At 41.4% G+C, this 14,705-nt stretch overlaps 1 protein-coding gene across 2 annotated transcripts in view; it reads left to right on the forward strand.

Moving 5' to 3' along the window:
- Positions 1 to 14,705, forward strand: part of ANK3 (ankyrin 3) — a 529,049-nt gene that overhangs the window by 350,368 nt on the left and 163,976 nt on the right. For both annotated transcript variants that reach the window (XM_087824408.1, XM_087824409.1), the window contains exons 6-8: positions 296 to 394; positions 4,797 to 4,982; positions 6,756 to 6,854. In XM_087824408.1, coding sequence (XP_087680534.1) covers positions 296 to 394; positions 4,797 to 4,982; positions 6,756 to 6,854 — 384 coding nt within the window. The remainder of the gene's footprint in view (positions 1 to 295; positions 395 to 4,796; positions 4,983 to 6,755; positions 6,855 to 14,705) is intronic.

Here is a 14,705-nt window from a genome sequence, read left to right on the forward strand (position 1 = left end):
CACTCAATTAATTGGTTAAATGAATGTAAATGTACTTACTTATCTAAAGCGGATATAGTCATATGAATTAGACTTTCAAACTATGAATTATGAAGTATGCTTGTGAATTATATTTATAATATAAATTCTACTTACACTATTGTCCTTAGGCTTTTTAATAGATATGAATGTCTACATTAAAGTATTATTAAAATGATTATATGTGAGCATTTCCTGAAATGTATAATGTTATCAGTACAGTGGAAAAATGCATCGGCTCTAGAAAGCCTCAAACATTTTCTTTTTCATTTTGCAGAATGGGTTCACGCCGTTGTATATGGCAGCCCAGGAAAACCACCTGGAAGTTGTCAAGTTTCTTCTTGACAATGGTGCAAGCCAGAGCCTAGCCACAGAGGTAAGACACTTTGGTTCTTTCCTGAGGAAGTTTACATGTTTATAGAGCATTTTGTAAACCCCAGAGTTATAACATTTAAAAATGTACCTCATGCCCAACCTGGTGTGGCTCAGTGGTTGAGCATCGACCTAGGATCCAGGAGATCGAGGTTCGATTCCCGGTCAGAGCACATGCCTGGGGTTTCGTGCTCGACCCCCAGTGGGGGGCATGCAGGAGGCAGCCAATCAGTGACGACTCTCTCATCATTGATGTTTCAACTCTCTCCCTCTCCCTTCCTCTCTCTCTGAAATCAGTAAATATATATTTTAAAATAATAAAATAAATAAATGTATCTCACTGGTATTTAAATTGCAGTTGTGGGTTAATACATTTTATAAGTACATTAGAAAGTCTATTTTTAATTTTAAAGAATTTTCCATTGCATAGATACCCTTTCTGTTCTTAAATGTCTAGCCCTACCCTATAATTGCGGTATTGATTTAATATTTACATACTTTTCTGTTTTTTATAATTTTGCTTCAAAGGCAGCCACTGTTTTGAAATATTTTTGTGATAAAACATGTTTTAAATCTGTTTTTTTTCCAAATTTAAGTTTGCATAATAAGAACTGAATTTATAGATTTCTAAAGTTAACTAATTGGATTTAATACTTTCAAATAAAACTAGTGTACATTTTTAAGTATTCAATTACAGTGGTATTTAAAAAAATCTTTGCGGTCTTGAATAGAAAAGTAATTTTAAAATAAAAAGGCATTTAAGTCATTCATACTATCCTAGGTAATACAGCTTATTTTTTAAACAAATTTGGATGAAAGATTGCGATCCCTTATGAAGTGTATCATTAGAAATCTATTGCCAATAATAAAGGAACAACATATGGGTATTCTGTATTTTTAACAAAATAATTAATTAGGACAGATGATGCAGGGTTATCCCTGTCATAATACCTCTGCTCTTATTTGCGTTCAGATGTGTTTCCTGAATGGCACAAGAAAGTTAGGAAGAAAGGAATCGCATGTAACCCCATCCTGCTTTCGAGCTCATGCCTTCTGGGGAAACCTCTAAATAAATGAAGAGGCAGTGCACACAAAAAGAAATACAAATGACCATAAATGTGTGAGAATATCTCACCCTCATTCATAGTCAAAGAAATATGAATTTATTAATCAGATAAAGAATGAGGTCTATTCTTAAACCCAGGAATTGAGGGGCAAATGTGAGGTCGAAGAAACTGAAACTCTCCTACAGTTTTGAAGTTAACAGTTGGCTGCACCATTTTTGCAGAACATTTAGCAGTAACTCTTAAAAATTAATATTTCACGCGTTTTAATTTTAGCAGTTCCACTTCTAAGAATTCATATTACAGGTATGAGGAGAATGCAAGAAGTTCAACATAATTAATAATACTTTTTTTTAAACTGGAGAGAACCTAAATATGCACCAGCTAGGAACCTATTTAATCAATATTGCTATAATTACACAATAAAATACTATTCAGCATTATTAAAAATGAGGCAAGACTATGTGTATTGACACAGGAAAATGTCCTACAGAGCCTTACTTTTCACTTTCCACCCTACTTTTTGCCCACCCCGTATTTGTTCATTTATTTCACTAGTAATTACTAAGCACAGCGCCGGACACTCGACAAGGCAGTGAAGGTTCGCATGCAGCTTCTGTCCCATTTTTTCCTTCAGAGTAAGCGCACAGAGCAAACCAAACTATTTAAACTTGGTTTGGACACAAACTCTGCAGCTGTGGATTTGAGCAATTAACCCCTTAGAGCTGGTATCTTTGTGTCTGTCTTTAATCGGCTCATGCAGGCAGCACCTTCTTGGTGGTGAAGCTAACCATCTCGGTTGCAGTTTATTTTTTGGTGCAAAGTAGTTTTCTTTATGTATGGGCCCTGTGTTTACCAGTGGAAATGGAGCCATTTAATTTTGATTTGGAATGGAGGTGGGCTGTCATTTTCACCCCTTAGTTTTTGTTCAGGTTTTAAAAATGAAATGCAATGTTAACTCTTAATACACAATTTTCCTTTTAGTACTCTACCCTTTAAAAGGGGCATTTTTCTTTTTATTGCAGGAGTAATATAGTGCATAAATGAGAAAGTACAATAAAAAGGAAAAATAGGGAAAAAGCCATTGTTAATTTTCCCCAGAGATAACATTTTGCTTATTCATCCCAGTTTTTGGTACATACACACAATACACACATAGTTATCTTTATGAAAATGAGATCACACATTTACATGGTTATATAGATTACTTTTCCCATAACATTAAATTACATTCTGAACTTCATGTTCTTAATGTGAACCAGCGATACCATTTTGGGGACATCTTGGTTGCAGTCTTGCTCCGTTAACCTTAGTTATGGGCGCCTGGAACACTCTTCTGGTTACATGAATGCTCATTCCTTTCCTTTCTTGGCATTTCTGGAAACGTTGAGAAGAGTGGGTGGTACTGCAAGCAGCTCTTGAAGCGTGGAGAGTAGGTAGAATTTTTATGTGCAGAATGAAGAGGAGGGCACGTCAGGGCGGGGGAATTAGCCCGAGTTTGGAGGCCAGGGCAGGACTGGTCTGCATGTCCACAGTCAGTAAGGAGGCTGGACGAAAGGATTTACATGAGAGGAGCCTGGGCGATATTGTCCCTTCGGTGCTTCAGGGCCAATATCGTCCACATCCTTGAATATAAACGTGCTGATTTGCATTTAGTCAAATACGTGGTAGGAGGCCTTATCTGCTTTCCAGCAAGGGAAAGAGTGAGGAAAGGGGCCTTTTAGAAAGACCAGCAAGACACTACATGAGAGTAGTCCTCAGTTTGTACCACAAGGACTACAGAAATAACATATCATGACCCAAATAAAGGATTAAGTAATTTACTTGCCAATTCTCTAGTAAAAATAAATTTTAAATATTTTTTGAGTAAATGGTAATGAAAGCATTTCAGAAGTAAAGTTTGTGAGCCAGCCTTCGGATTTTCCTCTGTGCTGTTCATTCTACAGTCAACAACACTAGATTATCCACAAATTAACCACAGAGAAAGCTGTAGCTGTCTCCTCTTTGTCAAGTCCCAGGGCAACACCAAATATACAAATAAGTGTGTGTCTGAATTTATTCTAGCCATATTTTGCATGGTCCCTGTGTCTTTTTCCCTCTTTAGTCAGAGAAGCCAAGAGTCTTTTATGTAGACCTTTTTTAAAACAGCAGTGATTACAGTTTATTAATTCACACATACAGATACCTAGCACCAGGTATCTGCTAGGCAACAAGGGACAGTGATGAACCAGACGTGCATATTCCCTGATTTTAAAGTATCAGTGGAACCCAGCAATCCTATTTCTGGGACTATATCCTAAGAATCCTGAAACACCAATTTGAAAGAATATATGCAGCCCTATGTTCATAGCAGTGTTATTTAGAATAGCCAAGATCTGTGAACAACCCAGTGCCCATCAGTAGATGAGTGGATAAAAAAGCTGTGGGACATTTACACCGTGGAATACTATGAAGCTGTAAAAAAGAAGGAAATCTTTCCTTTTGTGACAGCATGGATGGTCCTGGAAAGTATTATGCTAAGTGAAATAAGCCTGTCAGAGAAACATAAATATTGTATGTATTGTATGATCTCACTTATATGTGGAAATCCAAGGAACAAAATATAATGACGAACAAAATAGAAACAAAGGCATGGATACATGGATCATCCTGACAGCTGTCAGAGGGGAGGGAAGAGAGGGGACTGGATGAAAGAAAGTGAAGGAATTAGCCAAAGAACATAGATGCATACCCCATAGACACAGAGAGCAGTGTGGTGATGGCCAGAGGGAAGGGAAGGGGGCTGGGTGGAGGTGGGCAAAGTTGGGGGGAAATGGGGACGTCTGTAATAGTGTCAGCAATAAAAAGAAAAGAATAAAAATAAATATCAGTGGGAATTTTTATAGCTTGCTTAAATGAGCTTTTTTGAAAATTGTGCCTGGATGTAACCTGAAATGTTGTTGTTTTCATTGAGATTTTATTATGGATATTGAAATTATGGCATTTTTTAATTTTTATGTAGTACTTTTGTGTATTTTCAAAATGTAGCCAATTAACGTACATCACTTTTTAACAGAAAGAAAGCCCCATAAACTTATTGCACATTTTTTCTTATTTTCTGCTTTGATATATGTATATGTGAAAATGTCTTTTCACATATACAGGGGTGGGCAAAAGTAGGCTTACAGTTGTAATGCAAGTAAATAATTCACAAATAATAGTGCAAAAATAAACTCATGACTGTAAACTATTTTTGCTGACCCCTGTATGCTTCCTTGACACTCGGTCACTTGATCACCTTACGTGTTAGTCACAAGGAAAATATGCACGGGAACCAATTGTGACCCCTCCGCTTATTTACAGGATGGCTTCACCCCGCTGGCAGTAGCTTTGCAACAAGGTCACGATCAAGTAGTTTCACTCCTGCTAGAAAACGACACTAAGGGAAAAGTGCGGCTCCCGGCCCTTCACATCGCCGCCCGGAAAGACGACACGAAAGCTGCCGCCCTGCTGCTGCAGAACGACAACAACGCAGACGTGGAGTCAAAGGTGAGTGCCGGGCGCACGGCCGTCCCGCAGTCAGGCCCTAACTCGCAGCCGCTCGGCCTCCCCTTTGGCACCTTCGCCCGAAGGGGTAAGGCCCGAGCCTAAGGCGGCCGGCTGGGGCGCGTCCCGCGGCCTCGGCAGCGGGAAGCCCTGCGCGTGCTGGCAGGGAGGCCACCTCGAAATCGCTGTGTGTGAGCCTGATCGTTTCCTCCCTTTTAACGTACTTCGGGTGACTTTAACACTGCAGCTCAGACATCAGGGTGAACAATTACAAAACGCTCACAACAGCGTGTGCACATCGCCCCCCGGTTGGTATGGAAGATGACGGGCGACGCGCTGAGCGTTGACCAGCCGTGGAGAGCGTGCCAGCGGCCAGAGGCCCAGCCAAAAATTCCCTTTGTCCTGACATGTGTTACTGGAGAGTCTCGGCAGGAAACGTGGCATTTGGAGTAGGCCATTGTGTAGCCCTCATCCGGTCCTGCTTTCCGTCTGTGCCTGTTGTGCGTCCATCCTAGCTTTCACCCTCTCACTTAGCCGCCGCGAGCTTTCTGCAGTCCATGTCACCGATGGCCAACTAACCGTTCATTTTTTCCTCCTTTTGCTTCCCAATGTGTTAACCTAGATGGTGGTGAATAGAACAACAGAGGTACATATCTATATACATGTACATATAACCTGTGTCTGCATCATCTTCCCATGCCTTAGTGCCGCGGCCTCATTTCTCTCCCTTCTTCTCTGCATTGCCTCCTGTAGGCTAGATACCTGCTTTCTACCCCCGCCACCAAAGTAGCATGTGCCAGAGAAGATAGTAGTTTGATTACCAGGGCTTTCTGCAGCTGACCCCGGTCTTTGAAAGGAAGAGAGGAATCCTTGAGACTTAAGGGTGTGTGAGATGAAGAGTTCTGACACTTTAGGTGCTGATCAGCTCTACCTGAAGCTGCAGACAACCCTGCCATTCTGCTCCTCTAGGACTGATTCTGTAGCGTTCTGCATGACACTTACCCTCAGTGGTGTCAGCAAAATGGAAGTGACCTCAGAACGGTACCAATATGACCCACCCTTCCACAAGTCAGTAAGATAGCTAGCATGGCTACAAGCTTGCTAACAATTTAGAAATGCATCTAGTTCCTGTAAGGTTTCAATCTTTGGGGACTAAGTGAATCGCTGCATGTTTTAGCTTTTTTTTTTTTAAGGAAGTAAAATGACCTTGGTATGAATAATCCAGAAAAATGTGTTATTGAATAGGCATTTGCTAATAAAGAGACCAACTTGTGGATTCTTTATAGAATGCAATCACCCATTACACAAGACCCATTGTAGTGCACCTCTCCCCCAAAATTGCTTTTATCATTATAATTTGATCTTACGTGAATATATAAAACTAATCGAATTTTGGCAGAGTATCAATGGACAATTCTGTCATCAATTATAAAACAGTTGGTACTAATTGAACTTTCTATGAGCTATAAAGATTTTTCTTGTCATCTCCAACTTTCTGAAACGTTGGCTTCTCTGTGTACTGCTACTGGTTTACTAAAATTGCTCGATCTCCACCCTTGGGTCCTTCCTGGCTATTGCTCTGCCTACAAGTTTGGCGTTTGTTTGAAACCCTATGAGCAATTGGCACTAACTTTCTGAAAGAAACCTACTACCGAATGGAATGTGGACCTCAGCATATTTTGCTTCCTCATTTTTATTTGGGCAGGGTTTGGGTATTAACATGTCAGACGGGGGCCAGCAGGAAGCAATTGAACGTTTGCTGTGTTTTCTTTACAGAGTGGCTTCACTCCGCTCCACATAGCTGCTCACTATGGAAACATCAATGTAGCCACGTTGCTGTTAAACCGAGCGGCTGCTGTGGACTTCACTGCAAGGGTAAGAGCGCTGTCCTGGGACGTGCCTTTAAAGCATTTGAAATGATTCTCAGCCTTCCTTTCCCAGCATGAGGAGGGACGGATACAGATTGTCTTGCTTTTAAGCAGGCGCGCCTGTTTCCTAGCAGAAAAAGTAAACCAAGATGAGGGTGGGGGGTGAGAAATATATATGTGAGTATATGGAAGATGTGATTCAAGTAATGATGACTGGAAACTACAAACATTTCCCCAACTTGAAATTTCCGAGACTATTCGAAATCAGTCAAGTAGCAACCAATAGGGCTCCGGATACCAGTATTGTGACCTTACGGGTAGGGATGTGCTGGGGTATCTGGATGAGGCCCGAACTTCAGAACCCAAATAATAGAGACCATCTTTTGCTTTTATCTTCTGTCCCCTACAAACATGCACAATGAGTAAGAAGATCCTGTAACCTGAGTAAGCTCATACTCACGTAGAAAGGAATTAGCCTCGTGTGTATCCCTGGACAGCAGTGCAGACATTTGAACAAAGTAATAGTGCTCTGAATGCAGAAACTGGTTCAGGGCTAGGCTTCGTGTGGACTCGGGACTCAGTCTCCCTGGGTTCAAATTTTGGCTTTAATTTTCCTCGCTGTCCACCAGTTTCCTCATTTGTAAGATAAAATCATGTGAATTATGATGTTAAACAATAATAAAATAATGTGATCGCCTCCTCATTGGGTCACTGTGAGAATTAAAGAGAGAGACTGCGTGTGAAGCACTTGGCCGTGTCTGGTACACCATCACCCACAGCAGCAGCGCTGATTTGAAACATAGCATTTGAGGTATTAGTTTTGCTGAGCCCTCCCTTGTTAGAGGAGAAATGGGACTAGATCACATAGGGACATAGGGCATAAGACTAGTACCAGCATAGTAGCAGCAGTAAAGGTAATATCTTTAGAGAAGTCACTGAGTGGAAGACTCAAGACTCCAGGCTAAGCATTTTTGTCTCATTTATCTTTATATCTAGAAGAGTGTTACTCATTCCTGTTTTACAGTATTTTGTCTCCCTTAGGTGACTTTCAGAGTTCATTTTTCTTTTTATTCTTATAATTTATTAGTCCAATCAAAATTAATAAGAGCTGAGGTTGTACTAATATAAAAGCTATTTCCTATCCTGTCGTCGTTGCCTTGCTAAAGGCCTTTATGGTTTAAATGACTCGGGAGCACCCGTCAGCTCATGTCGCTCTAGAGCCCTGTTCTTACTGCATTAGCTGCATCCTTAGGATTCGGCAACAAGGCAGACCTTGAGGCCTACTTTAACATTTTGAAGGACAAAGTTAGGCACCTCTTTAAGGGAAGTATAAACCAGGCGTGTCAGTATTTAAACTGAAATTCTTGTCTTTGAGATGCATTGTTCCGGTTTTATTTCTGTAATTCACAGTATGGTGAGAACCTCGTTGAGTCACATCTTCTAATTAGGACATTTGGAAAATTCATGTCAGGGTAGTGTTTGAAGTTTGCCGTGTGCCACTGTTCAGAAATGTCCTGATGCTGCTGAAAATAAGAAGATTGGGAGAAGGTTTAAGCAATGTAAAGGGGCAAATTACAGTATTTTCAGACTCCAAGCAATTCCAAGGCATCCATTTACATTAAACAATGATGTGGTAATTACAAATGGTGCTAGTTTATTGATTAAACCTCAGTGGAGACCTCAGACGAATGTTGTTAATTTTGCCTGAGTTGCTATATAAGATTTAAAATAATCACATTGTGTTTTTGTTTAAAATATAGGGTGCCCCCCCAAAATTGTATACATACACATCAAATAATTATAAAGGCAGTGTTTATTAAAATACATTTCATTTTCAAAATTGATCTATCAGCTGTTAAAGTGTGTATACATTTTTTTCGGACACCCTGTATGTTAACATTCGGACTTGGTACTGGTTTGGAAAGCATTTGTTCCAGTCATTCCTAATTAAAGAGGCCTAATAGCATTCTGTGCCAAAGGCTGTGGTAGAATTTGATTCTGCCTTACCGGCTGCCCGCACTGTGCTTCCCTCTGCGGTCGGTGATTAATGACTTGCTTTAGGGTGTCAGGGAAGAACTGGTCTTCGTGAAGAGCTTAAGAAATCCATTTTGGTTCCAAATCTCTAGTAATTCTCTTCCATAATAATCCAGCATCTATACCATTGTCCTACAGAGGCCTCTCCTTTCCTACGAGTCTTTCCAGGCCACAGCCCTCAGGAATGTGACAAATTGCAGGTGAAAAAGTAAGATGCCCTGAACACAGATGAGATCAGATTTTACCTGGTCAGAACAATGGAGGATCATTAAGCTATATTTGCTAAGAATCAGCTGCAAATCATAGGCTTCAGGAACCAGGCTGAAATGGAGATACTGATTAAATGGTTGGAGATAAACAACAGCAACCTTTGTCTTAGGGGCTATGATTTCTTTTACCTGGCTGTGACAGATCACTGAAGAAGGGCAGATACAGTCCTGTAGTTCTTTGTGAGTGGAGGGCATGGCTTAGAGAATGGCTACCTGCTAGCAAACAGAGCTGGGGAATGGGGCAAGGCCATGGGTTCTGAAATGACTTCCTGCATGCAGCAGACTTGCATTTCCAAAGCAGATACGAGGCAGAAATAAACACAGTGCAACTAAAGGGAGTGCACAATAAAACGGGCTTTCTATGCATCTTTGTAGGCCTAGCTAATTTATGCAGCAATAAAGCAGATTCTAGCCCGTGGAGAAAGTACACCCTTGTGTAGCAATTATGGCCACTGATTTATACCATGGTGATCTGTTTTATTAACACGTTTCCTTAGATTTTTATGATGTCAGCTTTTATTTTCGTATTGTCATTTTGCTAGGTATATGTAAGGTATCCTGTCTGACATCTTAAGTATGTCCTTCTGGGTTATCCATGAAGACCTGTTCAGCCTCACGGGTCCCTGCAGGGCGTTCATCGAGTAGCTGCTGAATGCTGCAGTGCAGCCTCAGCATTCTTCATTCTTTGAATTGAGTCTGCTGAGATGGCGTTGACACTGTCTGAATTTATGCATGACCCTTGCTCGCAGCAAATCATTCTTGTTCTCTTGGGGAAGAGAAGGTAACCAAGGCACACCAGAGTGGCTACTGATTATCATGCCAGTAAGGAGCATTTGTGCACTGGAGTGACTAAAGGCCAAATTATATTATGTGGATGCCTGCAAAGTCCCTTGTATTGATTGAAGAAGACAGATTGATACTTTGCTGGCTAAGAGTTTTTTCATCAAATATAATGGACCACCTAACTTAATCTTCACTCTTGTCATTGACCTTTCTCTCCTAAAATATTCAACTTCCCCTTTGGGGGGAGATAATTGAATAAGAACTTTGTGTCAGTGTTGTTATTTAGTATTTTTTGGTTTTGATCTAAAAAGATTAGGGATTTATGTGTTTGAGTACTATACCTCATTTTTTTCCAGAAGGACTTCAGGTAGTTTACAGGTTAAAATATACAGAGTAGGACAGGATTTGAATAGAGGAATTTCAGATGAGTGCACCAAACATTAGTATTGAATGTCAGATGCCAAGAGCAAGTTTATCTAAGACTTGTTTTTCAGCAGTGTGGACAACCCTGGAAGACAAGTCTAGAACAAAGGGCTAATTACTAAGGGCTGATACCAACCTTTGTTCACTGAAGGGTGTTTTAAGCTGGGCCTCAGACGTGGGCTATCAAGACCTGATCAAGGGCACCACCAGAGGGTGCTAGAAAGGACACTAGCTGCTCAAACGTGGAGAAGAGACCTGCATCACTTCAGTATGAGTGCCGCTGACTTTTGTAGTGGTTTTATAAGGATGCAGGGCTTCTGGAGACTCTACTTAGGTTTGTGTGGTGGTGACGTGGCAAATATATTTTAAAAAATATTTCCCCCTCATTATGCAATTCATTTTTAAATAAAATACAATAAAGCAAAGAAAGAAAATCAAAACCAGCCATGACAAACCTATCATAGTCTTCTTAACATTTAGATATCTGGCCTTAAAAAGACAAAACACACGCATAAATACATTCATTTTAATTGACACAAATTTTCAAACATAGGTTTATCTCCTCGTATAAGGCTCCACAGCATTCAAGACAGACAGTTTTTAAAGTGGGTTCTGTAATTCTCCTTCAGAATGAAAACAGGAATTTGAGAGCCTTAGCAAAGGGTGTGATTTATGGGAAAGTAGAAGTAGCTATGTGGCTACTGCATTAACCATATTCTTGTTGCCATAGTGACATTAACATCTCAGGAGGAACAGAACCGGGAAGTGGAGGGCAGAGGGGTGGGGGGTGTACCTTTTACAAAGAACTCGCTCTAAGCTTGCCATGAATTCTCATTCTTGCCTTTTGCATTTCATCCCCTGGTTGCCACATCAAAGAAGATTCTCTTATGTAATCTTAAAGGAATATTTCAGCCTTAGAACCTGTAAGTGCATTTGAACTCACCAACATCTTTCCGTGTTGCAGGATCTGTGTTGGCCCTCACCTGAAGAGGTGATGTTTCTAAGTCGTAGCATAGGAGTTAGGGGAAGAGCCCTCAGACACAGGCTGGACCCCTGGCTCTCACCCTGGCTGTGTCATCAGTCACTGATGGGGTCCAGGACAAGTTCCTTCATCAAATGGCCTGCAGCTTTCTAATAACGAGATGAGAGAGACTTCAGTCAGCACAACCCCTTCTCCTCTGCCTGACCACACGTGTCGGACAGTGAAGGAGGAGGCTTTGGCTTCCCTTGCCTTTCACAGCAGAGAGTAGTCCTAGTACAATGTCAGAGCAAACAGCATCTCACTCAGCTGGCTGGAGTCCCGCACTGGCCCTGCACTCACTCAGTGTCCTCTTCGACAAGTCATCTATGCGTCAGTGTGATCACCCATAAAACGGGCCCAATAATAATACCTAATGCATAACCATTGAGATGACTGAATGAAATCATCTCTATAAATTGCTTAGCCCAGTGCTTGACCCATAACACAGGGACAATGGCCATAGCCATGTTTGTGGTAGTTGTTGCTTTCATCCAGGAGGGGACCCCTCATTATAAGACGCATTCACCTGTAAAGTGCGACATGTCAAGCAGGTGGCACCGTGGCAGGGCTCTAGAGTATTTCTGGAACTGAGCAGAAACCTTGCTTCCCCGAATACTGCAGTTACATTGCTTGCAGTAGCATTTGTCAATGTGAGGGGGTGAGCCTTTAAGAAACGAGTAATGTGGTGTTGTTTGAGGCAGAAAGAACTCCTGTAAAAAATCATAGGACCTGGAAAGTGCTCATTTCTGTGCTTCACTTTTCCTCTTTCTGTATGTGCTCTGCTTCCTGCAGTGCTGTTCTAGGGAACTGCTGTTCTGAGAACACTTTTTAATGACCCCAGTAAACTCCATTTTGCAGCTCTGTAAAGTTAAGTTCTATTAAGGTAAGAGTTGGCAGAGCTTGCTTTATTCATGTGCACTTTAAAAGAGAATTATTCATTAGCTGTAGAATTTTCATTTCCTCCCGTGAGTGCAAATAGCAGCAAAGGACTGCTGTGCGCCTCTGCTGAACGTTCTGGAACACTGTCCACACACTGCTGCCAGACGGTGCATTGGGATCCGTTCAGATGCACCCTGGCCCCTCTTGAACACTGCGGTCTCTTCCATGAGAAAATCTTGCTCTTCTCCCTGTTGGTCTGAAGAATATGCAGGAAGGGTGAAGGGGCCCCTAGAGGGAAGAGGTTGGGACTTGGCAGAAGCAAAAGGTTGCAAAGGAGTGAACTTGGGACACATGCACGGTCATTTATTGTGTCCTAAATCAAAGCAGGAGGTTCTGAGGAAACAAGTTCAGGTAGGAGATCAGTGTGGAATAGCATGGTGGGAAAAAAAATTGAAAAGCTAGGCTGTGATGAAAATACAGGAATTAGAATCAACTCCAAGAAATGGAGAGAGAAGCCAATTACACAAGTGAAGTGAGACTGGACGTGAAACAGTGAGTCCGGCCCTGGGACTGGGCTGAGGGCAGTGGCCATGACTGCAGGTGGAAGAGAGTCATTGCAGATTTTTTCCTTTTTTTGAGATATAATTGATGTATAACATTGTAAATTTGAAGTGTACAACATATTGGTTTGATACATTTATACATTGCAATAAGATTACTATAGTGCTGTGAGCTAACACCACTTTAACATCGCTCAATTATTTCTTTTTTTGTGTTGAGTACAGTTAAGATCCAGTCTCTTAGCAACTTTGAAGTTATAACACAGTATTGTTTTCTGTAATCACTATGCTGTGCATTAGGCCTCCAGGACTTACTTATCTACTAGTTGCAAGTTTGTACCCTTAGACAGCACCCCCCGGTTCTCCCAGCCCCTGGTAACCACCATGGTGCCCTCTGTTTTCATAAGTCCTTGCAGGTCTGTAAGTGGGGACGTGGGATGACATGTGTGTGAAGGGAAGTGAGGAGACGTGGCTGTGAGCTGTGGCACACTCCACTGCACAGGGACAAAAACTGTGGGCGAGCAGAAGCATGTCCCACTCCTGGGGTGGTGCTCCTCTCCTCAGAGATGACTTCCCTGGAGTCCTCCTCGTTCCTCCAGTTCTCAGTAGAACAGCAATGCAAATAACAGTGTCCCAACCACAATGCCACCAGTTCCTGCACTGAATCATACAGATTGAGCACCTCTCTACAGCCAAGCTATAGAGAGGTGGGATGTCCCAGGATGGGGAGGAAGGGCCCAGAAGTCCATGTTCAGTCTGGGGTGGTTCCCCAAGGCATCGAGCTTCCCCAGTGATGTGACTTGAAGAGTGGTTGGGCTAGAAGACCCTGAGGTTCCTTGGAGCCCGTATTACTGAGACCTTGAACTATGAGGTGGACAAAACTTACACAAAATTCAAACCCCCTTAGGTCATACCTTTCATTTATAACCAGGTGCTATAGTAAGTTTCCTGTACGTTATTTCATTTACTCTTCGCAGTAATCCTGTGGTGAGTATGGTTTCTATTTTACGCTAGGAAGCAAGAAGTTAAATAACTTGTGCAAAGCCGCACAGCTATAAGATAGTAGAGCTTGAGCTAAGAAATAGCGAAGTAAATACAGCAAAATATAACAATGAAAACAATAAAGTGAAATAGACTACATTTGACTGTGCAGTTCATACTATAGAAACATCGGAGGGGATGTGTACTGAGCTTTGGACTTAATCCAGGCCATCCCAGGGAAAACAGAACTGACAGCAGCCTCGCCTGTACCCGCTTGCTATTTGTTCTCTGCTGCAACAGGACTGCAACATGAATTAAGGACATTTTTAAAAAGATTTTAAAGGGGTTTTTCTTACTTAGTAAGAAATCCTGTTACACATTTAAGAACATTTTAATTGAAATAACAAATCTAAAAACTGACAAATCATCAAATTCATCCTAAAATATATTGCATTCACATTTCTACTACATTCTATTTATTATTTACCTCTATTAGGCATACATTTTGCATCCCTAATGATCATGTTTTGATATGGACTGTTGATATTTAGAAACATAATGGCCTTATGGCAAAGGGTAAGACATATATTTTTCTGGTAAGAAAGACAAAGCAGGCTCATCTCTAAAAGGAGCAAGTCTTTCTGAGTTTGAAAATTAAAAACAATTTTTCTGTGGCCTCCAAGTCTGAGCCTCTCAGCCAGTTTTTCCCAGCTGGCCAGCAGCCTCCATTCCCCTGGGTTTGGGTTCAGTTCCTTTAGGGTGGGGCAACCTGTGTTTCTACCAAGTTCCTCAGGTGCTTCTCTGGATCAGGCTGGATTAAAAAACATTGAGGCCATGCTATGGAAATCTTTCCCTATTGAACCATAGAAATCTCAATACTCACTTGTTTATAACAGTTACCTTTATGT

This window comes from Miniopterus natalensis, chromosome 14 (assembly GCF_054644295.1).
Source record: "Miniopterus natalensis isolate mMinNat1 chromosome 14, mMinNat1.hap1, whole genome shotgun sequence".
NCBI lineage: Eukaryota > Metazoa > Chordata > Mammalia > Chiroptera > Miniopteridae > Miniopterus > Miniopterus natalensis.